Below are 27,776 nucleotides of genomic sequence, written 5' to 3'. Positions count from 1 at the left end.
CATTTGGTAACCTCGCCCCACTCCGGCTTGGGCACGTGAAGCTAAGGCAAGAAACAGCTGTGCGCTAGTCCGGAATAGCGCCCCTGCCTCTTGCCGAACCTCGTCCAGTCCAGTCTTTCGTTCGCAGGCTTTGATTCGAATCTGATCTTGCACTGCAACATTCAACTCACCTCACTCCCATCTCGAACGAAGGCCACTTCTTCGCCACGACCACATCTCTTCTTCTACTCACCTCTCATCCTCCCCCCATCCATCATCAGCACTGCTGGTCAACATAGAAGACTCGTTGCTTTCTTACTCGTCTGTACATTTCTTTTCAGGCGTTGGCAATAGGCTTTCCATGTTTTTCAGGACACTCCCGAGTTCCTCCTAATCCAAATCAAACTCACCTGGTGCCCAAGACATTCGACAATACACGACCCGACCGGTTGGCGACGCGGTTTCTTCCTTCTCCTCCAGACCAACTCTCTGCCTCGACAAACCAATCCAGTCCGAGATAGGCCTGCTGCCAACCTCGCGTCGTTGAGCTTTGCATCACCCATCGTCAAATCTACTGCGTTCGCGCATCACATCACATCGCCATGACTCCGCAAGACAGCTTCATTGATGATGAGGAGGACTCTTGGTATGATGCGGCCTCGAACGGCAAACGCGGCGAATTTTTGCTGACTTAACCTTGCAGTCCCCTCTGCATAGAAGAACTTGATATTCAGGACAAGAACTTTTACCCTTGTCCTTGTGGCTATCAGGTATCTACCACCCGCCCAACAGCGTCATCCGAACCCCTGTTCCGCGACTAACCATTCTCCTCAAGGTCTGCCAATTCTGCTACAACAACATCAAGCACAACTTGAACGGCCTCTGTCCAGCTTGTCGACGACCATATGACGACAGCTCGGTAAAGTTCGAGGCCGTCACTCAAGAACAGTACGTCTTTCCCTTACAACCGTTTGCTTCACCTTTAGAACATGCTTCTTACAACCATCTAGGATCGCCGAGTTCAAGGCCAATTTGCAAAAGACCCAAAAGAAACGCGCTGCGGAGCAACGTCAAAAAGAGGCTCAGAAACGAGAAATCACTGACCGAACCAGCCGCAAGAACCTAGTCGGTGTCCGCGTGGTGCAGAAGAACCTTGTTTATGTGACAGGCTTGACGCCCACGGTTCCCGAAGACGAGCTTCTGAAGACTTTGCGCAAGCAAGAATTCTTTGGTCAATACGGCAACATCCAGAAAATATCGATTAGCAATCGAAAAGCACCGGATGGTCAGCCTCAATCACTCGGCATTTACGTTACCTTTGAGAAGAAGGAGGATGCTGCTCGTTGTATTGCTGCTGTCAACGGTTCGCACAATGGTGACCGTATCTTGAGGGCGCAGCTTGGTACTACCAAGTATTGCTCGGCATGGCTTCGAAACGAACAGTGCGGCAATCGACAGTGCATGTTCTTGCACGAGCTCGGTGACGAGGAGGACAGTTATACCCGACAGGATCTCTCCTCGTTGAACAGCATACATACGCAACGCCCACTGTCGAATGCTCCCGGTTCCTCCCGGTCTGCTTCTCGCCAGCAAGGCGGTGGCTCGCAGCCACCGCCTCTGGTCGCCCAACCCATGATCCGCACCTCTAGCAAAGAAGGTTCCGAGCTTGGCGACGGTCCTATACTGCCGGCATCAGCTAACTGGGCTCGCACCACACAGCAGCGAAGTCGACGTGGAAGTCATGCCACCAGTGGCGCAGCCTCTAGTCCAGCCATATCGAGTTCCCTGCCAGTCACGTCCGAGTCGGCGCAAGAGGCCGTTGAGTCCACACCACCTCCAGAGGAGTCTCGCTCCACTCCGGCTCCGTCCAACCGGAAGGCAGAAAAGCAGCCTGCCTCACGTGTTCTCAAAGAGGTCGCCAACGTGAAGCCACCCGTGAAGGATCCATATTCACTCGCTGACTTTGACGATCTTATGAAGAGATTTGTTGCGCTTCCCGACTTTACAGCATCGGAAGAACATGATGACTCTTTCCCACCACTATTTGATTCGTACGGTGGCTACAAGAGACGAGCAATGCGCGAGGAAGAGGAAGAAAAGGAGAACCGTGTCGCGGACCCAGAAGAGCAGCCGGATAAGCTCTCTGAAGGCGAGCCGGAGAGTGGCAGTCACGCATTGGGCGGAGAGCCCGAGGACAGAGACCAGGAGAGTTTTGACCAGAGGCGCAATCCTGCACCTATTCAGCGATCTGGCACGGATGCATTGTTTGGACCCAGTCTAGCATCTACTTACGCCCATGGTCTCGGTAATGCCGGCTCTGTGGGAAGTCGTTCAATGACTCCTCAACAGTTTGGCCGACCTCAAGGTTCTTTTACTGAACAAGTGCCGCCCGGTTTGACGGCTCCCCAGTCTGCACTCTTCCAGGGTCCAGGTCATGCACGGCAAACATCTCGATACAGCTTCGCCAACGAGAACGCATCAGGTGCAACAAAGGTCAACCTGGCCGGAAACCCGAGGCTCATGGCTCAACAGACTTCTATGATGCCGACTTCATTTCAGACCCAGCCTGGCGGGCAGTTTTTTGCATCTTCGATGTCTGGGCCGCCGCCTGGTCTGAAGTCAACTGGCACCCCACCAGGAATCGGCATGTTTGGCCAAGGACAAGGCTTTGGTTCAGGCTTCAGCGCGCCTGCTAAGGACAATGCATCTGAATTACTTCGAACCATGTTTTCTAGAGGAACAGGCAGCAGCCATGCCCAAGATACGGGTAAGCGTGAGTACTTTTCCTCTTTTCAAAATCAATACCCAAGCTCCTCTACCTCCTCAACCCCTGCTCCCGCTTCCGGACCCAATGTTCTGGCATCGCTCTATGCTTCCCAGCCTGGAGCCTTTCAGGAGTTTGGACCAAAGCAAAAGAAGAAGGGGAAGAAGCACAGGCACGCTAACACTTCCTCCTCTGGGGGAGGTGCTCTAGTAGATCTTGCAGACCCGAGTATCTTGCAAGCTCGCATGCAGCCACACCAGCAACAAAGCAGCAGCGCCGGAGTTGGACAGGGGCTGTTTGGAGGTCAGAGTCAAGGTGGGTACAACCCGAGTATGATGTATGGTGCCGGTGCCGGTGCCGGTTATGGCAGATGGTGATTTGCTTTCGAGATGTTTGGAAGCACGGACGGATAAGCGGCTTGTCTTTTATTACTAAGCTCGTTTCTATATAACGTGGCTGTATTTTGTTAGGCGTCCAGGCTGCGGTTCAGCTTTTGAAGAAAAAAAGGCTTGAGGGTTCCTGATCATTTTCGAGCGCGCATCATTTGGTACGACTCTACACACGAGTCTATGGTTGCATTGGCGTCTACGCGTCGACACGACGAGGTCGCACGATGAAAGCACAGCAGTTGCGTCGAGAAAGAACAAGAGAAGAGGCAGGGGAATCTGTCATTATAGGCACTGGCACTGGCATTGGCATTTTTGAGGGGTTGTTCATGCATCATTTTTGAGGTTGAGGGGGTCACGCCAGGCAAGCTATCGTCATCTTCCACACTTGTTCTTCCTGTATGTTAACAACAGACCGCGGCAAACAATTACAGGAAGCTGGTCAATATAGCTTTTTCTGCCCCCTTGTAATCGCAATCATGTACTTTTTCCATGTGGAAGATGGCGATAGTCTTAGACACCTGTGACAACCTCAAGTGCACCTTGTGATTTTTTTTCTTTCTTTTTAAAATGCCATGATATCAAGGTTATCGGGCTAATATGTTTCTTCCCTTAGATGACGAACTCCTCCCGCTTGACGAGCAGTCAGTCGACGCGTTGGTTGCAGATTCCGATCCATTGGACTTTTGCGGCTCAGTCATCTCCGGACCAAGTGGAACGACGACTCCAGCACCACCTCCGGGACTCGGATTCCCGCACCCTCATCCAGTTATTCCCATACAGTTTGGTGAAACGACTTCTGTGGTATCAACGCCCGTCATTCAGAGTCCCGCGCTTGCCCGTCCGCAGCCGGTCATTCCGCGTCCAATCACTCCCTTGACCCCCACCATCAAGTCAAAGGCTACTACGAAGAAGGCTGCTAGAACCGAAGCAGTGGCCCAGGGTTCTGATGCCAAGAAATCTATCAAGGATCTTGCCGTAGAAAGTGGGCTTTCACGAGACATCGCTTCACAGCAGAGCAAGTCGCTCAAGGAGGAAGACTTCCCAGCGCTTGATTCTGTCAAGGTCGCCTCGCCACAGAAAGTTACACCTGCGTTGCCTGCGAAGCCCACTCCAGCAAAGGCCGACAAGGGAAAGAAGAAGGCCGAGCCAGAGACACCAAGCAGGACCGTAGCATCCAGAGTTGCAGCTACGCCAACTCCCGTCAAGACTGACAAGCGTCCGATTCCTGGTGTTTTGGATATTGCTGCTGCTACCAAAGTCGCCACTCCGTTCAAGGAGAGCAAAGAAAATGAGTCAAGCTTGTCAAAGAACTCGGGATCCGCAACGCAAACCGCCAAGTCTGTGGTTTCGTCAGCCTTGCCCACGCCTACGACAGCATCTGTATCTTCACCTCTAGCTCGAGCAGCCCCCAAGACTCTGCGCTTGATTCAGACCCCCAAGACCGAACAGCCACCAAATTTGCCATCGGCGGCCGTAGCATCAATTCGCTCCGCGGCAATTGCTGCATCAGGTCGACCTAGCACACCCGCTAGCGAAGGCATCTCGGAATCGACCTCGGTCATCAGCGCCTCTGTGTCTGCTTCCCGCACCAGTTCTCCACCACCGTCCAAGGTAGGATCTGCCGCACTTCGAGTGACTACGAAGAGCCAACAGCGCAAGCAGCGCAACAAGGCCTCGAAGGAAGCTGCCGCAGCGATTGCCGAGACAAAGGCCCCCGAGCAGGAGGTTGAAGTTGCCCCAATCGAGGGACGGAAGAAGAAGCAGAAGAAGGAGAAGAAACCGAAAACGTCCACACTCAATAGCCCTGTGATCAGTCGACCAGAGACACCACAGCCGGACTCTTCCAAGGATGCGAGTGCCAAAACGGATGCGGTGATGACCAAAGCGCGAAGCAACGATGAGAAAGCTTCACGCAAGGAGAAAGCCAGTGTCTCTAGCCCAGAGAAGGTTTCGCCTCCCGCCAGGGCAACTGAGACAAGGGAATTCGAAGCTAAAGAGAGCAAAGAGCCTCTACAAAGCCCGACTCCGGTTGACACATCCATCAGGCTTAATGAGTCAACGAAGACGACTGTGCTGACTCCCGACTTTGTCTCGTCGGCAGCGGATTCTCGTCCGTACGAGGCCGATTATGATGGCGCTGTAGGGGAGATCCCGACACTTTCTGAGATCCTCCAAAGCTTGATTGAGGAGGGAGAGCTTCCTGAGCCTGACGAAATGAACCTGTTCAAATCCACAACCAATTATCGTGCCGAGGTAGAACGCTCATTCGCTGCCGCCTTGCCCCCGACAGTTCGGTCTGTTGTAACTAAAGAGGACGAAGCCGAGCTCAATGCGTGGCGACCTGTGCGCAAGGAAATCAATGGTCATCGCGTTCTGCTTACGCCAAACGGTGACTTCGTCCTCAACCTCACGGAAGAAGAAGAAAGACGGTACATCTCGCTCCAGCACAGGATTGCTCAGACCAGTGGCGACGCCATGGCCTTTACGGCACCGAAGCATGCTACGCCCGGCTCTGGGTTCAGTTTGATTAAGGGTCGAGCTGTTCCCAACGGAGTACCGTCCTTCTTCCCCATGGGAGCTGCTAGCTACCCGCCGGATCCGGTAGGCAAGATGCATCGCGAAGAGGCCATAGGATGCATCAACCAGCACGTGCTACCATCCCTGAATTTGGGTTCCTACAAGACGAACTCGGCATTCCCCAACAACACTAACAGTGTCAACCTGCAGAGCCTAGCACCTTGGATCTCTGGAGCCACAAACTTTATGGATAAGGACGGCAAGCGGGCCAAGATGTTTGGCGGTGACAACTGGGATGACATGGATGACTTCCCTCACCACGAGGCTGAAGGCGTTCCGAATGGCCCATCTCCAGCCATTGGAAGCACACCTTTGATGAGCGTCGAGGAGGCTGAGAGCGTGCTTGCACAGTCAAAGAAGCAGCATGAAGCAATGGATAAGAAATTCAAGTCGCAGATGCTGAAGCTGCGCCGGACTTTGGGGCTTCATTGACTCCCTACCGTGCTCCCGGGGCTGGCAGCAGGATTCGCGAATCGATTCGGCGGCAGGGTGATTGGCATGGTCATCGCCTATACGTTGGTACTAGCGGTCTGGCTGGTACATTTCATAGTGACGGTCAGCCTGGTTGTGGCCAGGATCATTGTGGGCAGACTCTGGACTGCCCTGGGGGCACTCGTTAAGTTATTATCCCCGAAGAGAGGGGTTCAAGTTTTAATGTGATTGGCCAATACAATGTGTCAAGGCGTGTTTTCGGGCGGGAAGAAGAAAAAGAAGGGCATGAAGTAATGTTTTAATCGCAGAGCCTTACGGGATCATGACATCTCAACCCATTGATCTCGTCAAGGTTTCGATAAAGGGCTATGGTCTGTACGAGAGAAGGATCCCATCATGTTTTTCAACAGTAATAATTTTGTATGATACGTGTTTAGCTGGTTGGCTTGTTGAAGCCGTGTAGGATTTGGACACAGGCACAAGGCCGCTAGTCATGGGACTGGCACAAGGTACGGTTACGAGACCGTAACTAGGTGGACTTTACAAAATCATGTCCACCGTCTATTTCGCGCGAAGCGAAGCGCAGAACAACCAATAGCGCATCATAGGAACCATGTCATACGGTAGCGACATCAGCATATGCGTTATCAGTGCATCAAGCAAGCACTTGATAGATAGGTCAAGGACTCAAGGGATGCATAGCGTTGATCATTTGGCAGATTGGGTTTTCAGCTGCCCCAAGAAAATCTTGAAGCTTTTCCGAATTGTCTGCCCATGAGTGATGCCAGTGCTTCTCAGAATCGCAATAATCTACACTCAGCATACACTAGATCAAAGGATGGATTGTGTTGTAAAAGTTCTTGTTACTCGTAAACCAAACTAATGTAACGAGACAGAGGCGTGTTGAAAGACACTACAACAGGTATTTCCCCCACGTCACGACCAGAGTTCATGTTCAAGAGGTCTGCCCGCCCTACGTACTTGACGGAGTTAGTCTCGAACCCCAGGTTTGTATGCACAGAAGGCAGAACAGATTCGTTGGTCTGAAAGTCAATCTCGCGATTCTCGTGCATGAGAAAGGGAAGTTGGAGGGGTAAACAATGACGAAGATGGTAAGCAGCCGGGCGCATGTCTCTGAAGGGGAGAAACAGCGCTTTTCGTCACACCTCCCGCCCCAAGAGACGTAGCAGCCAGCCTATCACGGTATCTGAGCCAGCGCCGGTCTTTGGTAGACGAGGGGTTTCTAGAATGATGTAAATGGTGTAGACAATGTAGGGTTGTACAGTTTTGATCCAGATTTGGAAGAAATACTACAGTGTAGACCATGCACTTTTGGAACAATGCCATCAGCAATGTCTGAGCATGCCATCATTTTACGACTCAGGAAGTTACCAGATATCCATGCAGAGCACCATGGGGGTTGTTGCATTGATCCAGTTTTGCACATCTAGAATTTGCCATCTAATTCTTTTTACCCACGGCAGATGCATTTTTCTTTCGTATTTGGTTCGGACAGAGCATTGCGTAATGGCTATACCACCCAGTACATAAGGTTGGAACGTTTTTACTAACACAAAAGAAGTCATTGGTAAAATGTCCTCAACAGTGTCTTGGTCACATATATGTAAGCTTGAATATTGTGTTTTGCCTGCCGCAAAAGACAGACAAGGAATGGCAGAGACGCTGAAGAAGGTAGGGCTTGGATTTTTTTCCTTCAAAAAGTGGTGTCGTCATGGACTTGGAAATGGCATCGACCAATCAAGTGCCGGCAGCTAAGCCACTCTCAGCCTGAGAGCCCCTGTATTTTAAAATTTGTGAGGTCTTCTGTCCTTTGACAGCGGAATGCTGAATTCAGTTATGCCGACTTGTAATTATTCCCGAATGATTCTGAATAATTCATATGTAGTCGTATTGTGCTTGTTGAAGATCTCATCGCCGATGTGGTTTCTTTGCAATAAAATGCGCCGCAATTGTGCTAACCTAGTCTTCAGAGGCATGGAAGGGGGGAAGAAAAAGCACTACTATATTGGTGGACGGACTAGGCTCCGCTTTGCTGGATGACCAGGTGGGCCCATAGAGTCTTGGCTTTGCCTTGGCGGCTGCAACGTCGAGCGATCGCAAAAGTGACGTCCTGGCGATTCGCATCGAGAATCTGTCAGGTTCCCATCGGGATTGTGTTTTGTGTTTTTAGGGGTCCAAGGAACTAGTACACTGGCGGCTGTCGATCGTCTTGTTTTGCGTTACGCACGAGTAAACCTCCAAGACAACATTGAATGCCGGAGCAAAAAAAGAGTTTAGTTTCCCTTCTGTTGAGACCTGCATACATACCAGATACCTGCTCCGGTTGGTTCTTTGGACAAGGCATATTCTTTCTCATCGATGCCATTGCTGCAAGTACAGACTGGGAAAATAAAAGCCTAGCAGCCAATGGTCGTCACTTTTTCTTGTCTGAAATGTGATCCCGAAATAGATGATCGGGACGAGTCACATCGGCACATGTACTGCCGTTGCACAGCTTGACGTGTAAATGCAGTCCGTCCTGTCCACCGGTCGGCCTTTGTTTTGTTACCCTGACTGCATGAACATTTCGTGATATCTGCATGCGCGCAGCTGCAGATGCCACCGCAAATGATTGTAAAACGGGGCGTGAATAAGCCTTTGGCTTTGCCGTCCGGCATTTGCTTCAAGCCGGCAAGAGGCTCACACGCGTATGCGGGCGGGAGACATCGAGGGGAGATCAGTAGAAGATACCCCGAGTAGTTGGATACTGAGTGAGCATGACGACGGATGGATTGAAGGAGGGGTTTCCAGAAACGATATCGTACCATTGCCCACAAATATTTCCATAGTTATATAGGGGAAAGACAGAAGTATCTTTATAATTTGCGAGGATGGCATTGTTGTGGTCTTTTTGGCGGGTGGGAACATGACCAGGTGGGTTCATAATGTTGTCTGGTCAATCGAGAGCATCGCCATTTTACCATTGGGATCGAATTTCTTGGTTGGTCGATGCGATTGCGATGCCATACGAAACGAGAGCCGAGGTCAGATGGATATTTGTCCATTGGTTTCCTTCCCTTGCCAGCCCGATTTCTTTCCTTTCATTTCTTCTATCACAGTACCGACGGAATAAAGGAACTGCACGACCGATCGACTAGATAATTCAATCAGCATGGCAAGTGTCAACCCTGACAATGTATTTCCTACAAACTTTTGTACATAGCGACCAAAAAAAAAGTGGCGCTGCTCTTTTTTCTAAAGTCCCTTCCCAATTCGTGACCCTATCGAGCCGCTCGGCCACTAAGGACAAGGCGCCAGGCCAGGACGGGGCTAGAGGGGAAAGCCTCTGATCCACTCACCTCCGGGGTCTTACAGATCGAGCCCCAGATGCTCCCGATCTGCGTCTCTGTCATTGCCACCGCGATCAACCAACGACATGCGCAATCCCATTCATGAGAGAAACCCATAGCTGCTAACATTGCCGCACCATCCAGCAGCTCGCAAGGGATCGAAAGAAAACGAGGCCCAGCCCAATAGCTTCCTACTCACATCCTTACCTACCTGGTAGAATTTTACACTTTTGCGCTCTCTATCTCTCTCTCTCGCAGTCACCCACATTCCACTGCATTATTACTGTGCTGCTCCATTCTACTCCCTACTCCAGAAAAAGCTTCCATAACCGTGCCCCCCCTGGTCTAGGCGAGCTAGGCTTGTGGGAACAAATCCCGCCTGCTCATCATCCATCATCCTCGCCGCTCAACCACCACCACCACGGCGCAGGGTTTCTAGCCAGCATATGGACATCCAATTGCACAACACTAGTATCCGCAAACCCGCATCTGCCTCTTGCCTGCCTTTTACTCGTCCACGATCACGATCCCTCATTAGGTTTCGCAAGCATAAGTTGGTCGCGTCGGTTGGTAATAATAACTAGGCGAACATATGCAGTTCCGCCCTTCGGACCACCATGAGCCAGTCGTCTAGAATTCAGCCTCCTACACTTTCAACTTTGCCGTGAGACATAACTTAATACTCAACCTCCGTCTTCACATTGTCACAAACAAAAAGGGCAGCAGCGCGCCTTTGTCACTTCCCTCTCCGTCCAAGACATTTGCAACTTCAAGATCCATCCATACCTCCAGGACATACACGGCAGACGATATTTGCAAAGTTCCGAAAACAGCAACCTGGAATCCTCTTGGCAGAAAAGGACAGACAGATACCTCTTCTGTACAACCTCGTCTATACGAATCCAGACCTACATACATGCATACGGACCTGCCTGCCTACCTCCTCCTACCTTGCATACCTATTCCACTTTTCCAAGCCAAGGATAGCATCACTTTGCACCTCTGACAGCATTCACTATAACTGGCCCCTTCCCCGGACGAATCAACCCGCTTAGCTGCCGCGTACACTTCACCCTCAGTTTCTAATAAGCACGCCGTCCCTCGGTGCTATCTATCTATAAACCTTTGTTGCTACATTTTAAGCCACCACGAAGAACGAAGCGAAATCGAATCACTTGTTTACGAAACAGCTCTTCTTTTCACCTACTCTCAAGATGCCTATGATGAATACGTGGGAACACTCTGCTCTGGAGGTAAGCTTGCACTTTCTTTCTTCTTTACTCATGCATGTGGAACAGTCAATTGGCTCTACATATTCTCTGTATATTCACTCTTCATTCTTCATACTCTGGCGCCTCGCTTCGCATGGTACTCATACTGACCTGACGACAAGTATCACTTCAACGGGCACGAGCAAGGTTCGCCAGAGACAGCAACACTGACCTCGGTGGCCGTTGCCCCAAAGGACTCTATTCACGATGCCATCATCTATCCTGGTTTATATGCCCCTAGCGGCTATGATATGATGAGCATCTTGGTGAGTGTCCCATTCTACTCGAACCATGCTCCTGTTCTAACATCTTCCAAGCTACGGGTCATGTCCAGAGCAAACCCTGTTGTCCAACTGGGCCCCGTCGACGCTTCTTGTGCACTAATCTTGTGCGATCTTCAACAACCCGACTGCCCTGTTGTCTACGCCAACGACGCCTTTACGTACTTGACGGGATACACCGAGCGCGAGATTGTAGGCCGTAACTGCCGCTTTATGCAAGCACCCGGCGGCAAAGTCAGCCGCGGCTCGAGCCGGCAACACGTCGATAAGGATCTCGTAAAACGAATGCGCCGTTCTGTCGAGGGCAACTCGGAGTTGGCTGTGGAAGTCGTCAATTTCAAGAAGAACGGCCAACCCTTTATCAACCTCTTGGCAATGATTCCTATTTGCTGGGACAGTGCCGAGCCTCGATTCTCCGTCGGTTTCCAAGCAGAGAAGACGTGGTAATCTGGGGGCTTGTCATCCACTTACGACGAATGAAGAGAGACGGACCGGGATTACTTTCCATCTCACGAGCGATAACTTGCATACATTGTGCTATTAGGCATTTGCATTATAGACGGACCAACAGGGGCATCAAAATCTGCTTTTAGGCATCGCGCGATACCCATTCTAGCGTTCTGTTGCTGGCGTTACTCTTGCGGTATGACACTTTTTTGGCTCTACCGACCACAATAATATCTGGAGCATGGGAGTTTTACAGGAGTTGAATCGGACAACAAATCATGATTGGGTTTTTTTTGGTTTTGGTTTCTTTACTGCCATATTCACGATACATCATAGCCAAATCATCCAGATTAGCCTGGCACGATTTTCTTGAACAATTACAATCACGTTCGAAATACCGGACTGCACAACAACTATTTGGACCATTGGCAATAAATGACGATCAACTTGGAAAGTGGATCACTCACTAATAAGTCCTACTGTTTTGTACCATGCACCATGCCATTTATGATTGTGCCGAGCATTGAAAGCACATCTTGGTTGCAGTCAAATATTAACAATCATTCGTGCTAATTTAGTTCATGACCATAATGGTAGGTTTCGGTATAATTCATACAATCCCAAGATTTACCATGACTCCTCAACGTTACAGGCCTGTTCACCAATATCACCCACCCTACGTGGTGGATGACACCATGGCACAATGTCATAAGGTTGTGCGCATGCAATGTGACACGAACGTACACATCATAATCACACCACAGATTACACCATAAGAAGAGTCTCCTCTCTTATTCTCCGCCATTATAAATATACCCATGTCTTGCGCCAAACAGAAAAGCCGTATATATACATTTGAGTCAAAAAGAAGGCAGGGGCATTTGTTCCCCCTCCCCCTTGTAAGCTTTTTTCACCAGCCATACACAACAAGCGCGGGCGCCTCGGACTGTGCCACGTGTAATACCTGTCCTGTCCGTGTCTGGCTTTTTGCTTGACCATTTTGCTCCCCGTTGGTATCCGAAAATGTACATAGGTGCATTTTTTTTTTTTTTTGTGCGTGTTTCGATCTCGAGGCCCCTGTCATTGTGGCCGTGGATCGAGGTTTTAGGTTTGGTTCTATCTCTCTCTCTCTCTCCATCTCCTGAACAGCTGGACCATGACTTGAGAGGAAGCAGGCAGATACGAAAGCGCGAGGGCGTGTGCGTCTTTGAATACCTCTCTACTCTTGCTTACTTTATTCTCTCTTCTCCCCTCCCCTTGTACCATTTTCTTTTTTTCAATGTGCCTCTTCATCATGGGATGGGGGCTTACATTGGAAAGTACAGAGTACTGGGAATAGGATCGGCCATGAGGGGGAACATGTGGCATTGCTTTATTCTTGTTGTCCATGGAGTCTGGAAGGCCATTTTTGTATCATTTTGGGTAAGCAACTCGTCTTTCTCTATTTGTGGTTGCTCACTTTGTTTTCTTCTTCTCTGTCTTGATGATCAAACCCGGGCCAGGATTATCAGGTTCGGGATCTCGTGTTATCTTCGGACAATATCTAAGATCCCGCGTTTTTCCCCCTCCCCTTTGTTCGGATCGGCCACGACTTTCTTTCCCATTCTTTTATTTGGTGCTTGAACTTTTTTTCCCCCTTGCCCCGTCCCGATTGAACAGACGGTCAAGCTCCACGGATATTCCACGGGGGAGTAAAGGTTACGAGAATATCCTTTTCAAAAGTCGGGACCAGCGGAGCTGGAGGAATACATGCAGAAGTTGGGCGTGCGGTTGATGTTACGCTTCTCGATCGGCCCCCCCAAAAGAGGGCTGATTTCTGGACCTGCTTGACGCAATACTCCCATGATGCACAGTATGTGCAAAGTCCTACGGTAACAATAAAAAAACATGCATGTGTACCCGACGATCCGTTGCTGGAAGTGAGCCTTTACCACTGGTACAACAATAAAAAAAGATCGCGGTGGGTGGCGTTCCTTGACTTGTGTACCACTTTCGATTTCCCTCACCCTCTTGTTTTGTCTCTCTCCATGATACTTTTTTCAGAAGACTTTGATGAGTGTTGAAGCAACTTCTCGTTTTTTTTTTTTGATGATACACACGAGAGGAACAGTACTGAAAAGGAGCATAACTTCCCACTACTCTTCCCACTACGACAAGAAAGAAGAAAGCCAAGTACTCCCCTGCAAGCTCGCCTCGTCTTTTTGAGATACAATCCCTCATGGGTCTTGGGAGGCATCAATATCTAAGAACAATGCCGATCACGCAGAGCTGTGATGGTCAAGTTCTCTGGGGATCTACCGATATCCGGACCCGTCAGTGCCTAGCACAATGCTGACTGCGTTTTCTCCCCTCCCTGTGGGTTTGCTGATTTTGGATAACTATTGACGGCCCTCTACGTGCCAGAAAGTTGGTCATTGTATCAAAATTCAATATATTGCGACGAGCTGCCTTTCTTGGTAGGCAAAACATAGTCCAAGGTCAAATGATGATCGGGTCACAACAAAGAGGTACACACCAGTCTCTTACAGTAGCCAAGCCAGACATGCTGAGATATGTTGTACATATGCTAGCCAGTGTGACAGTTAACATGAAAACACAGCCTGGAGGATTCATGCCCATCTGCAGTACAACGTACAAGTCGAGGTTCACATTATTAAAATAGTTCAACTTCTTTCTCAAAAGATGTTATATCATTGTATAAAATGGCGCAACGTCTGGCTAAGCAAAAAGAAAATCGACGTTGCGCCATGTCTAAAAAGCTCTTCAAATCTGGGCTTTATCCCTTTAAACTCCCAATATATGCAGACAGACCTCTTTGGTCCCACTCGAGGGTATCAACAGTCATGATTATTGTCACAATATTTACACAATCCCAGGCACGTGTGTACAACCTTAATGGAGATCCTTACAATGCAATGAAAGGTCTAACCGTATTACCTCCATGGCTGTGATCCACGCTGAGATTCCACGTCCTCGTCGTAGCTGTAACCAGGGCCGGAACGAGATGCCTGGAAGGGCATGGTTCTCGTACTAGCCGAGGTGCCTGGGCGGGTCATATAATCGTCTTCCCTTGGGCTCGGGGGCACTGGTGCCGTCATGTTCCTTTGCAGAGGAAACTGTGGTCGGTTCGGTGAATATATGGGTCCAGTGGCACTTCTCACGGGCGACATTGGCGGGCCGTTGAAATCGGCTCTGTTCGCTGCCGGTCCGCGGGCCGAGAATTGTGAGGGTGCGGGACTGGCCCGGCCGGTTCTGCCATCATTGACTGCACGCCCAGGACCATTCGACAGGATGGATGGAGCTGGACTAGCACGCCCACCCGTGCTGTCACCGGATAGCGTCCTGCCCGAAGGACCAGGACGGAAAGCCGAAAAGTTGGATGGAGCAGGGCTAGAGCGACCGTTGACACTGTCACTCAAGTTGGGGAGTGTTGGTCTTGCTAGAGGGCCGGGTGCATTCGAGAAAGTAGACGGAGCAGGGCTAGCGCGGCCGCCGAAATCCTCATCGAACATTGGCAGAGTCGGCACGCCTGAAGGACCAGTGGTCCTGGGGCCGGGTGCATTCGAAAAGGCAGACGGAGCAGGACTCGAGCGGCCACCGAAATCGCCGTCGAGGTTGGGGAGAGTTGGTATGCCCGTGGGACCAGGTCGTGGAGCACCCATTCCCTCCATCTCCACGTTTGGAAGAGTTGGTGCACGTGCTGGTCCAGGTCGTGGGGTGCCCATCCCATCGTCGTCGAACATTGGCAAAGTCGGCACGCCCTGGGGGCCAGAGCGAGGGCCAGGGGCGTTGGAGAACATGGAGGGAGCAGGACTAGCACGGCCACCCATGCCGTCGTCCAACATTGGCAGAGTAGGCCGTCCAGGAGGGCCGGGCCGTGGACCTGGTCCGTTGAAAGCCGATGGAGCGGGGCTGGCGCGCATGCCCTCATCAAACATTGGCATAGGAGGTCTTCCTTGTGGACCAGGTCGGGGACCGGGACCATTCGAGAACATTGAGGGAGCAGGACTAGCACGACCGTACATTCCATCGTCGAAAGTTGCTCTGCCAGGAGGGCCAGGTCGAGGGCCGAATTGATCCCGCGGGCCAGGACGGCCATAATTGTCCATGTTGGATGTCAGTGACCTGATTGGCGGTGGCATAGCAGGCATTGGCTGGGGATGGTAGACTGAAGGGCTCTCGGCATAGGGTGCGCCGAAGTTGGAGCTGCCACCAGTCTGAACTCTCTGCAGCCCAGGGCCCGGACCGTAGTTCCTGTTTGATTGTGCTGTACCCGGTCGAGCTGGAGGATAATTGTTCATGTCGAGCGGCGGCAACGTGGGGACAGGGGATGGAGCTGGTTGATAGCCCATACCAGCAGAATTGGCCATTAACGGTGCGCGTGACGAATAACTACTTTGCGAGGCCATAGTATTGCTTGTTCCAGCACGCGAAGGCATCGGCCGTTTCTCCAGAGCATTCATCTCGATACTGCCAGGAGATGCAGGTCGGGATGTGTAGACCGGCAATGTAGCCATTGTATCGTTGCGACTGAGCGTTGGCATGCCTGGCATATAATCATCCTTCTTGGAGTCGAGATTCTCGAGATTGGGAATCGTGGGCAACGTTGCCTGTTGTCTCAGCGGTGGCTTATCAAGTCCAGCCTTCTTAGCCGCTTTGAGCTCAGCCTTGGCACGCTGTTGTTCTTCCTTCTTGATAGCCTTGTTGACCTTGACCGAGACAACCTTCATCAACCGCTTGTTAATCTTGCGCGCGCAATATCCAGATAGTCCACCATCCTGCTTGGGAATATAGTGCCAGAGGAAAAAGACGTAGAAAAGGGCAGCCAAAAGCAGAGAAAGGGCAGAAAATACCCAGACCACCAGGGTAAACATCATGCCAGATAAGACTGCGGCTTGCTGGTAACTCTCATTGGCAAGTGCACCAATCTTTTCGAAGAAATTCATTATGGTACGGTCGGCTGAGCCGCCATCAGTCGGAATCAGCTCGGATTCGAAGACAGCATAGAGTGTCAGCGCGTTGACAAATTGACGAGGCCCCGAGCAGAAGATGACACGAATCCATGACTGGAAACTGAAGTACGTGAACAGAGCAACGTACTCGGCACCCTTTTTGGATTTTGTAAGTTCGGCAAAAACCAGAAATCGGCGCCAACCCTGGCCACTGCCCATGCGTGTACTCTCCATTTTGACAGCCAGGTTGTCCAGGTAGGATTCTGCAACACTGCCTCGCCTCATGACACGCCAGGCACGGATGTGCTCAAAGCCTAGGTTGACAAATGAGGCAATGATGCAAATGGAGAAGATCCATTTTTGAATGTCGAAATCGATGATTGTGTTTGGATCGATACTCGACGTCCACTTGCCAAAAGCGAGCAGGGAGACAGCAGTGAAGCTATCGACACCATAGACGGCAAGTGAGATGAGGATTGAGATGTAAAGATAGATGTAGGCGGCAACCGCGAAGCCCGAATTGGACTTGAAGTCGTTAAGATTCTGCCAAGGTTAAGGTTAGTATGCGTCTTGGCAAGACTGGCAGCGGCAGGTCAACCTACTATGTAATCCCACTTCTGTTCCGGTCGCACCTCGACGGCTTTTGACCGTCCACCACACATGCCCATCTTGAAAGAAAGTATCCAACGAATCCCTCGCTGTCGTCTATAGGGGACGCGAAATCCAAAGCGTCTTCGTTGAGAAGAAAACAAAAAAAAGGTTGACCAAAAGTAGTCAAGCCAAAAGTTACAGTTGTCGTGAATAGATTCCAGCTACCCAACAGGCGGGAAATGCCAAGTCGTATCAAAAATAGGAATGCGAGAGAATGGACAAGAAGAAAAAAAAAAAAAAAGGGTATCGTCGCTGCAATTGTCGTGATCGATGTCGTATCGTCGAACCGGTCCCGCCGTCCAGCACAAGTCGTCACTCGCCCGCGAAGCTATCCGACTGTGCTCTTGCCGTAATCAAAGGGCTGAGGCCGAGTGTTGATGATGAAAAGGAAAGAAAAAGAAAAGCAGGCAGGCCTAGCAGAACGAGGGGCTTGGCCTTCGGTTTGAGAGACAATGGGAAGGATTGTCTATCTGTTGGTCTGTCTAGTGTCTAGGGTGAGGCGGCAATGGATTGGCGTCGATGACCCGTGAGTTGCGACAGGTCTCAGCTCGTCAAAGAGGGCGCAATCCAAGCGTACGTAGCGGGGTGTAAGTGAGCGGAGTGGCAGAACGTAAGTTGCTGCTATTGTGGTGACATGCTTGACACGCTTTCCCTGGCTTGAACGCCTATTCTTGGCTTGTGGAATTTTGATCTGCGTTTTCAGCGTGGATTCGCGCCTGGGGTTTGGTTCGGTCCTTGGTGGGCTGAGTGCGAGTGAGGCAAACAACAGCAGTTACAACAACGACTGTCTTGGAATTCTTGACTCTTGCGCGCACTAGCTGGTAGAAAGAGCGAAAAAGGGCAATGAACGATGGCAAGTGAGGGATATGACCCGGATTGTGGTTGAGGGAACCGTCCGATGTTTGATCGACGTCTCTCACAGGCCGACGGGGCAGCGTCTCAAGTTAAAGCGCAAGGACAATGCGCTCGGATTGATACGGCAGGTGGAGCGTATCACGAAGGAGTGAGTGGCTCTCTCTCTCCTCTTGCAACGGAGGAAGAGGAGTAATAGTAGTAATAATTAAAAAGTGTGTTGAATGAGTGAGCGCAAAAAAAAAAAGAGCGATTGTGCCTGTGTGGGCGTCTACCGACGGGTATTTGATTTCTCTTGCTATCGAGGGAGGGAAAAAAGACAAAGAGTGGAAGACGACTTCAATGTGTAATTTGCCGGCGAACGTCCCCCCCTCTCTATCTCTCTATCACTCTCGCTTTCGCTCAATAGTGCAGGCACCTTTCAGCAGGATGGCGACCGTCCGAGCCGACGAGACCAGAGGAGGAGGAGGAAGGACGACAGACGACGACTACGACCAGGATTATTGGCCATGGTGCGCGAATCTCAAACAGCAATTCGGCGGGCCGTGGTTTGGGATTGGCCAGCATTGACCGTCGACATCAAGGGTATCTGCAGGGGTGACCTTTGTGGTAGGGTGTCGTAGGGTGTCCCCGTGTGTCCTACAAGAGCACAGATGGGGGCGTAATTCGCCTTTGATTGGCAGCCTACGAGTCCACTGGAGCTGCGTTCCCAAAGACGCAGGAACAGCTCTGGAAGTGGCCTAGCTTTTCCTAGCTTTTCGCCTAGCTTGCCTAGCACGTCAACCGTCAGCGTTTGACGGGGTGGAGGGGGACAGCACGCAGTGCACGATAGCTGGGGTTCTTCGCAAATTGCCCTTCAATAGCTGCGATTTGGCCTGTTGAAGTCGACTCCATTCTTTGAATTTGGCACTTTGCCCTACGGTGGGTGCTAGGCCCAAAACTGCCCAGATACAATTTCGTGGGCGACTCCAGCAGGTGGCTGCCCCCCCACGGGATCCATCCATTGTCGTTTTTTTTCGGATTCCTCGCCTTCTTGTCAGAAATCATAGGACCCTGGATATCCGCCAAGACGGGCCCAACAAGTAGCCACTACAGGGCCCCCAGAGATGCCGAAACGTTGAAACAGCTGCTCTTGTCGCGTTTTTTCCAGACTTTGGATCGAAACTGTATGTCGATCTTTCAGACGTTTGGCCGTCAGTCGCCCGAAGCAGCATTCTATGATCTACTAGTGCAGGCTATTCGTGTCTAGGTAGCGTGAGTGAACGGGAAGCCGGCGTTGCGCTTGTGCAAGACCATTATCGACTCGCCATGCAGCTCTCCCGCAGCTGCATTCGCGCGCGCTCACCCACCCACCGAATCCAACCTTAAACCAAGCGCGCGGCTTTCATGGCAAAAACAAAGAGTCCAAAAAGCTCTGGTGAAAAGGCTGCCCAATGACTGCATGCCACATTCTATAATTTACTCCAGCAAGCCATTGATGGATGGAAACAACCACAGTTCTATTTTGGAGATTCTTTTTTTGCTCCGTTGAAGATCCTCTTGATCCGTAGGCGTGGAGTCAGACTGGCGAGGAGGCAGAGAGGCTCTTGTGCCAACCTTGGGCTTCAACCTCAACTACTCGAATTTGCGTGACTGACAACGGTCCCCTCTCGTCGCCTTGAAGCTCGTGAGAAGGGCCTCCATTAGCGACCATGTCTATTGGCATCAGCGGTGCTTGGGAAACAAGAATGCTGTCTCTTACTGCCTCAGCTACAGGGTCTCATTCCTAACAAAGAACACCACGCGCTCGTCTTGTCTGGAATGTTCAAGATGCTTTGCGCGGATATGAGACAAAGGCCGGATGCCAATATTCTCATTCCTGTGGAAATGACTACTTTGCACAACTTCAATTTCTTTGCTTGAGCCAAAGAGACTTTCTCGTCTTTTTCTCTCTCCTCTCTCTTTCACACACACTTCTCTTGCACACGCCCTCAGTCGCAGTGATATCGTAGATGCTACTTGCAAACATGGTCCACAAACCCGATTCACATGAGCCTCTTCCTGAGATCGATTTCGAGCCCTTTGAACAATTTGCAGCTTTGAACAGATCTTTAAAGTACGAGTTTGGAGCCGAAAAGTTCCCGGGTCTCTGGAAAGTCAGTCGAAAGAGTGATCGCTTCGAGTTCCTTGCTCGCGATGTTAGTCATCGACTTCAAGATGCCGAGGGCAATCCGACACCACTGTCGCACATATTGCATCCAAATGAATGGAACATCATGACTTCGATACTGCGCCTGCTGAACCACGAGAACCTGATCAACCTCGTTGACTGGATCCAGATAGAAACGGCACCGAATGCAAACCTCACCCTGCCCCCGCGCGACTTCTTCATCTGGGATTATTGCAATGCGGGAACTCTAGAGAACATGCTCTTTGACACAAGGCACACGGCCAAGTCAGCGATCCAGATTGACCAGGAGGCAAGAGAAAGACAGGAACGTATTGAACTGGGGCAAGACCCAGACCCAAAGCCAGAGCCCCAGCCATTCTTGCCCGAGGCTTTCTGCTGGCATGTTCTTTGCTCTCTGCTCAGTGCCCTGGCCTGGCTGCACGATGGCATACGCGAAGACTGGGACGTGAAGGAGAATGATTGGGTCACCAAGTATGCCAATATCGATTGGATGACCGTGCTTCATCGCAACATTACTCCAAGAACCATTTGGTTCTGCCATCCACAGACACCCCATGAAAGCTTTGGTCTTTGCAAGCTGGGCAACTTCAAGCACAACTACATCTCTGGGGTGTATAATGGCATACTCGACGACACGCAAGACCCTTCATTGGATCAGATAGCCATGGCCCCCCAGATGGGTGTACCCCACACACTGGCAGAGCTGCGAAACAATTATGAGCGCGATCCCATGCATCCACCTGGGGTAAGCTTACTTTTCTGTCCGTCTTGAAAGATTATGTCTTGCTGACTCGTTTTCTTGCTCCAGCCAGATCAGACTTACACCATTACGAGTGAGTACCGCGCAGTCGCGGACGTCATCTCGTCAATGATGATTCACCCGATAGAAACCCACATAGCCAATCGCCACTTTGACAGGGTTCGGCAAATGACCCAGGCTGAGTGGACGACTACAATAGGAGCGGCGCCGTACACAGATGTGCTCAAGAACTTTGTGTTTTCTCTCTATGCACGCAGGGAGTATTTCGACCTGGCGGACCGGAACACGCCGAATGACAGGAAGCATATGAGTTGGAAGTTGTACAAAGAGGGCCAAGACTTGTATCAAAAGTTCCGCACCGTCAAGGACGAGGGTAAGGCAACCATCACTACGACACACGTACAGATTGAGCAGTGGAAGCGTGAGAAGAGGGCCGAAGACGAGGAGATTGCAGAGCAGGAGTACACAAAGGGGCTGGTCAATTACTTGCAAACCACCAACAGATTCGCAAAGCCCAAGCCGGATCCTACACCGCTGGACAATCTTCTGGCCGACATCAAACAAACTTGCAAGGAGGTCGACAGTTCAAACATAAGACATACGCAATTCCTATGGGGATACCACCTATGAGCTTGATGTACAAAGGTGTAGTAGCATTTGAGTTTTTCTCATGGCATCTTCTGGGGGTTGGGTAGGGACGAGAGTATGTGAGCTGAGGGGAGAATTTGTTGTTAGCTTTGAAACAATACAAAAGAGTATCCAGCAGTGGTAGTCTTTTAGCGCATTTGCTCATCGTGATTGAAGCAATGAGCTGACTCAAAGTTGTGTCAAACAGAGTAAATATGTTTACATCATATATGTAGGTAATTGCTCGTAAATCGAGTATTACTTGGGGGCCTTTGGGAATATTCCCCGTTTCTAATAGCTTGGCCAACTACACACTTACCTAACGTATAGGGTGCACACACCTGTACACAGTAGTAATAGTCGCTTGATAATAGACAATGCACGGGCCACTGAGCGGGCACTTCCCCCCCTGTTCACCAGCCGCCTGTGACGAAGTCGAGGGGGCCCAATTGAACTCCCGATCGTCATGGGCAGCTTCAGCTTTGCTTTCTTTCACTGTAACTCAACAATAATTTCATGCAACTACGTCAAAGCACAAGCCAACACGACATTGTTTGACAGCACAAGGCATAGAAAACAACACGAGGAAACTATACCAAACCCATTGGAGACACAATACCTCACCAAAGCAGTGAAAGGAACCGAAACTCTTGTAGCGGGGGAACTTGGGTCAAACAACCTGTTGCCTACCTCCTCGACCGCCCAAAACACTCCCCTCCACGATCCCTGACGAGCATACACGGCCACCAGACGACGAAATGTCACTTTCAGCGCCCACGCCACCCCTTCTTCTGACCAAGCGTCTGACCTCATTTCTCCACTCGAACCTCTCGCCGCAGATACATACCGCCCTGCTGAGTACACTGTCTGGCAAGCTGCTCGCCCACGCCTCGACCAACCCCGTCAGCACCCTGCGCACGCAGAGCACCGTTGCCGCCTCTATATGGGGCATCTACTCCTCGGGCGAGGCCGTCAGCGATGCCCTGCCGCAAGGATCGCAAGAATCACGAAGCGAGGCCAAGTCAGCCGCCGTCACAATACAGCTGAGCGCTGGGGTTCTGGTCGTCAGGAAGCTGAAGTGTGGTCTGCTCTTTGTCTGCATAGGGCCGTCCCAGAGCGGTGCTGGTGCGCAGGCAGAACCTCACTCGTCCCAACTGGCCGGTTCGTCACAGCACCAGCAAAGTCTTGCAGTTCCGAGCTCGCAACAACTGCAAACGGCAGGCACAGCGGAGTCACACTCGAGCCCACCACTGGGCAGCCCGAGTGAAGTTGCGAGCGTGGTCAGCGCTGCGCCTACCACGAACAGTCTTGCAACCGCGGGCAGCGTGAGATCTAGCGCCGTGGTGCAAATGAGACGACATGCCGAGGAGCTCGCAAGGTGGCTGGATGATAAGTTGGGGACCTTGGGCATTCCTGACGACGGCAGTGGAGAAGCGCGTTAAAGAGACATCAGATCTTCATGGCGCTGCTTGCAAAACTCAAGACGGAACCACAAAAGAGAGCGTTGGCTGTGGGCTAGCCACTAAGCGGTTACCGCGTACGCAATCTTGGGAGAATTGCCTTTTGCCAATGTGACATGGCATTTCCCAATCGGAGCATGACCCGCGCTTATCGGACGACATATACAGCGCGAGAAACTTCCTTGACAAATTCCATGAACCGGCCCATCATGAATCAACTGGTCAAGGTCCTGACATGAGAAGAAATCTCAAGATTGGTCGTGTGATTTGGAGGCCTGAAATTCGCCTCCTGCTCTCACCACGGCTCTTCTCCTAGCAATATCGCTCTTTCAAGTCCATTGGCTTCCGAGAGATTGTCATGTTCCGAATGTGACATTACGAGACGGATACAAAAGCCAACGCTGCCTGCAAGGCTAAACTCAGCTCTCACAACAATCTATCTCCGGCAGCCTTCGATGTGCGCTAGATGCGCAATTTAATCCTTGAGATGCGAGTAATCAAATGAGATAATGGATGTTCAAGTGGGCTTTTGTGGTGCCGTAATGTCCACGGCTACACATGTCGATCTAGGCTGCCTTCCGAATTTCCCTCGGGGCCAAGAAAATCATTGGGCGATATGGGCATTTAACCGGAAGGCACTTTGCCATGTCAGTTATAAATATCATGGCTCATTCGGAACGTTCCTATACGATAGGGCTTGGCGGTCAAGGTTATTGGTCCTCGATTCGCACAGCATGCAGCGGGCGGCGAGCTTGTTTGCATTCTCCAAGTCGGATTGAGGGGAATCCTTGCGCAACCATACCCTTAACGACCGCGCGCTGCCGAAATAGGTTGCTCATTTCGACCTGTTGAGGCTTCAAGTTTAGCCGCCATTAGACGTCTCCGAGAGCGGTCTTATTGAGCTTGTCCGCAAAGAAGCAAGTCTTGTGTGTGAGACCCAGTAACGCCAGTTCTCTTACAGGTTGGATATGACAACCATTCACGGAAAACACCCAACCTTTCGGTGGCCTATGGGAGAGAATCTTCTGTCATTTGGGTTATTGCGACCATACCCATGTACAGCAATCACAAGATATGCTTAAATAGGCGTAAATCACGAATTTTGGCAAGGGATCCAGGAACTACCGGATTTGAGATATCCCATTCGCTTGCTATACCTCTTGGCTTTCGGATAGCGTTCATGCGGCCAGTAATGCGTTCCAATATATACGCATATTAAGTTGCCCTGTGCCATCATAGTGCCATCAAATACAATCTGGGCAGGCCTACCTAAGATGGACGGTAGACGACTTTAGACTCCAGCCAAGAAAGGGGCTCAAGATCTCAGGTGTACATTGCTCCAAGCCAAGATACAACAACTGGCCAGCGTCAGAGTTCAACGTCTTGGCCAAGTCAAACAGAGATGATTCATTACAGTAGGGCAGAAATTACATTATAATAGCTATGGTTACACACAATTGACGTTGGTGAGGCTCCAAAGAGGCTCCAAGCTCAATTCTATCAACGAGTTTCTGGTCTTGTGTGGTTCTGAGCGTGTGCCGACAGGAATTTGAGCTCATGTCCTAGAACAGATTAATCGACTCATATCCCCATGGGGATACTTTATGCACTTCGGCACGTCCATGCAACCTCTAGGCCAAGCGAGAATCAAGCCATATACTCAGGACCCGCTTATCTCTCTCCTGCCGCACAAGGTCAAGATACAGATCATCGGTATCTCTTCGGAGCTCATCGCCACGATGATGATTACAGCCAGGAAGCGTGCACTGTGCCGGCAAGCAGGCCCAAGTTGCCGATGTGTCCAGCCGCTGCTGATACTCTACATACGAGGTCTGTGGAAAACAAAGGCCGACATCCGTATTGGGAAATTCACGCAAAACTGTTCTCTCGCCCCCAGGAAATGTATAAAGTTGGCCATGATGTGCTCTTGTCGAGTTTTCATCTCGCTCTTCACCGGACACCAGCCACTCAGAGTATCCCGTCTCTTCTCTCACCCATTCTTTGTTGCAGTCAAATCGGCACGAAGCAATCATGATTTCGAAAATCGCTGTCATCAGTGGCCTGTTGGCCCTTGGCGATGCCCAGGCTGTCGGCACGCAGACAACCGAGACGCATCCCAAGATGACCTGGAAGAACTGCGCCGCTGGTGGTAGCTGCACAACGGTCAATGGCGAGGTCACTGTCGACGCCAACTGGCGATGGCTGCACGATATCAATGGCTATACCAACTGCTATACCGGCAACGAGTGGAACTCGACCATCTGCAAGGACGCTGCTTCGTGTGCCACCAACTGCGCTCTCGACGGTGCTGACTACTCTGGCACCTACGGCGCATCGACCAGCGGCGATGCTCTGACCTTGAAGTTTGTCACCAAGGGCCAATACTGTAATGACTCCTCTACATACTCTTCAGACATGGTGAAGGCTGACTGATAGATACCAGCCACAAACATTGGCTCTCGTATGTACCTGATGAACGGAGCCGACAAGTACCAAATGTTCAAGCTTTTGGGCAACGAGTTCACCTTTGATGTCGACCTGTCCAAGCTCGGCTGTGGTTTGAACGGAGCCTTGTACTTTGTTTCCATGGACGAAGATGGTGGCAAGTCCAAGTACTCGACCAACAAGGCCGGTGCCAAATACGGCACAGGGTACTGCGATGCTCAGTGCCCGCGTGACCTCAAGTTCATCGATGGCAAGGCCAACAGTGCCTCCTGGACACCTTCCACTAACGATGACAACGCCGGTGTTGGTGCCATGGGTTCTTGCTGTGCCGAGATGGATATCTGGGGTAAGTCACAGAAGACAATAAAAGAGAGGGCGTATTGGGAGATACATGACTGACAAATAATACAGAGGCCAACAAGATCTCCACGGCCTACACCCCACACCCCTGCAAGAACAACGCTCAGCACTCTTGCTCGGGAGACGCCTGCGGTGGAACATACTCGAGCACCCGTTACGCCGGAGACTGCGACCCAGATGGCTGTGACTTCAACTCGTACAGACAGGGAGTCAAGGACTTCTACGGCCCGGGCATGACTGTCGACACGGGCTCCAAGTTCAGCGTCGTGACGCAGTTCATCAAGGGCTCGAGCGGTGACCTTGAGAGCATCAAGCGCTACTACGTCCAGAACGGCAAGCTCATTCCCAACTCCGAGTCCACCATTTCTGGTACCAGCGGCAACGAGATCAACACCGCGTACTGTTCCGCCCAGAAGACGGCCTTTGGTGACACTGACGACTTCTCGGGCAAGGGCGGTCTCAAGCAGATGGGTGCTGCTCTCGACAAGGGTATGGTTCTGGTCATGTCAGTCTGGGACGACGTAAGTTTATCCTCTGATCTTTGCCTTTTCCCACTCACTACCTATTCTGGTCCCTGGTGGGGGTGAAAAGTACCCGATCGAGAATTGTTCGGCTGACAATTGATCACCTTTGCAGCACTATGCCAACATGCTCTGGCTCGACAGCAGCTACCCTCTCGACAAGGATGCCTCGACGCCCGGCATTGCCCGCGGCAGCTGCGACACCACGTCTGGTGTGCCTGCGGATGTCGAGTCCAAGCAGGCCAGCGACCAGGTCATTTACAGCAACATCCGCTTTGGTCCCATCAACTCGACCTTCACCGCCTCTTAAATATGCCGAGAGAAAAGAATTGTTCCTTTGATATCTCTCTCACCCATTGGACCGTGTGGTTGAGATCCACACGGCTATAGGGATGTTACTTCCGAGAAGATTGAACAACGTACTTGAGGCATGCCAAGCGGACGAGGGAGAGAAAAAGAAAAAAAAATGGACATGTATGATATTGCTTATCCCTTTAAGCACGGAAAATGGTACATTTTCGATACGTACCGAAATCCCACTTTTCTAGCCAATCAACGTATGAGAATCTCCGGCTAAGGCTATGCTACGCCATAAAAAGCTTAGCTGCTTGCAAGTATAAGCAACGCGTCGAAGGAAATCAATTAAACAGCTGCACGCAGCTGTTCTAGCATTATTTGTTAGATATACGCGAAAATACGCGGGTCTGGTTTTTTTCTATACAAAAGACGAGATATCCCATGTTAAATTCTTTATTCTAACTGGTCCAAAAAGTGGAATTTCGGTACGTATCGAAAATGTACCATTTTCCGTGCTTAAAGGGATAGGACGACGTGGCAATGGTTCTCCCTGGAACTGGATCGAAAAACACCCATGTTCATTTCAGCCTTATCTGCAAGTCCGGACAACAGATTGTGCATAGACAAACATTCATTCTTTGGCAGAAAATATATTTTGAGAATGCTTATTTGAAATGCTGTCCCTCGTATATGCTACTTTTGCTGCCCAGTATTTACTAGCTGAATGCCGATCTATCCAACTACCCAGAACGACGTATCAACTGTGGTCATGTTTCGATGAGATGATTTTTGACTCACTAAGATACACAGCCAATGATAAGACTTTTATTAAGCGAAAAAAGCAACTGTTTTCGACACGAAGTTGGAGACTCGATGATGCGACGAAATTGCTTTTTCTCTGACAGACAGGCCTCGAAAGGAAACACGGTCAAATTGGAATAGGACTCAGAGTTTGGAAGAGCATGAACTTTGTCTGTAAATGTGCATGCTCGACAAACCCTTTGACTAGAAGAGGCTGGTTCTAGAATACGGCAGTTTCACCAAATGTCGTTGCACGAACGATTGCAACCCTGGAGCCGAGCAGCCCTATAGGAGGGATACATGAACTCTCCCCTCCCCCAAATCGATTGAGCTCTGAGCTATCCGCGTAGCGAGGAACATTTGCCGGCGACTGATGCTACACAGTACGCA

The 27,776-nt window shown here is 50.8% G+C and overlaps 7 protein-coding genes across 7 annotated transcripts; 6 read left to right on the top strand and 1 right to left on the bottom strand.

The window, feature by feature from the left end:
- Positions 1-581: 581 nt before the first annotated feature.
- Positions 582-3,120, top strand: PFICI_10279 (uncharacterized protein; the record flags this gene model as incomplete). The annotated part of the gene is made up of 4 exons (XM_007838860.1): positions 582-625; positions 683-749; positions 815-927; positions 990-3,120. 4 exons carry the CDS (start codon positions 582-584, stop codon positions 3,118-3,120), a joined length of 2,355 nt encoding a protein of 784 aa, XP_007837051.1.
- A 609-nt stretch (positions 3,121-3,729) lies between these two features.
- Positions 3,730-6,141, top strand: PFICI_10278 (uncharacterized protein; the record flags this gene model as incomplete). The annotated part of the gene is made up of 1 exon (XM_007838859.1): positions 3,730-6,141. The coding sequence occupies one exon, from the start codon at positions 3,730-3,732 to the stop codon at positions 6,139-6,141; it is 2,412 nt and encodes an 803-aa protein (XP_007837050.1).
- Positions 6,142-10,705: 4,564 nt separating this feature from the next.
- PFICI_10277 (uncharacterized protein) lies at positions 10,706-11,490 on the top strand (the record flags this gene model as incomplete). Its single annotated transcript, XM_007838858.1, has 3 exons — positions 10,706-10,744; positions 10,885-11,028; positions 11,080-11,490. The coding sequence occupies 3 exons, from the start codon at positions 10,706-10,708 to the stop codon at positions 11,488-11,490; spliced, it is 594 nt and encodes a 197-aa protein (XP_007837049.1).
- A 2,933-nt stretch (positions 11,491-14,423) lies between these two features.
- Positions 14,424-17,110, bottom strand: PFICI_10276 (uncharacterized protein; the record flags this gene model as incomplete). The annotated part of the gene is made up of 2 exons (XM_007838857.1): positions 14,424-16,985; positions 17,045-17,110. 2 exons carry the CDS (start codon positions 17,108-17,110, stop codon positions 14,424-14,426), a joined length of 2,628 nt encoding a protein of 875 aa, XP_007837048.1.
- Positions 17,111-19,951: 2,841 nt separating this feature from the next.
- On the top strand, positions 19,952-21,505 carry PFICI_10275 (uncharacterized protein; the record flags this gene model as incomplete). Its single annotated transcript, XM_007838856.1, has 2 exons — positions 19,952-20,860; positions 20,924-21,505. 2 exons carry the CDS (start codon positions 19,952-19,954, stop codon positions 21,503-21,505), a joined length of 1,491 nt encoding a protein of 496 aa, XP_007837047.1.
- Positions 21,506-22,260: 755 nt separating this feature from the next.
- On the top strand, positions 22,261-22,944 carry PFICI_10274 (uncharacterized protein; the record flags this gene model as incomplete). The annotated part of the gene is made up of 1 exon (XM_007838855.1): positions 22,261-22,944. The coding sequence occupies one exon, from the start codon at positions 22,261-22,263 to the stop codon at positions 22,942-22,944; it is 684 nt and encodes a 227-aa protein (XP_007837046.1).
- A 2,049-nt stretch (positions 22,945-24,993) lies between these two features.
- Positions 24,994-26,598, top strand: PFICI_10273 (putative 1,4-beta-D-glucan cellobiohydrolase B; the record flags this gene model as incomplete). Its single annotated transcript, XM_007838854.1, has 4 exons — positions 24,994-25,348; positions 25,406-25,753; positions 25,819-26,288; positions 26,404-26,598. 4 exons carry the CDS (start codon positions 24,994-24,996, stop codon positions 26,596-26,598), a joined length of 1,368 nt encoding a protein of 455 aa, XP_007837045.1.
- Between the last annotated feature and the right edge of the window lie 1,178 nt (positions 26,599-27,776).

Source organism: Pestalotiopsis fici (genome assembly GCF_000516985.1).
Source record: "Pestalotiopsis fici W106-1 unplaced genomic scaffold PFICI_Scf_7, whole genome shotgun sequence".
NCBI classification, from domain to species: Eukaryota; Fungi; Ascomycota; class Sordariomycetes; order Amphisphaeriales; family Sporocadaceae; genus Pestalotiopsis; species Pestalotiopsis fici.
This window is presented reverse-complemented; position numbering and strand designations above follow the sequence as displayed.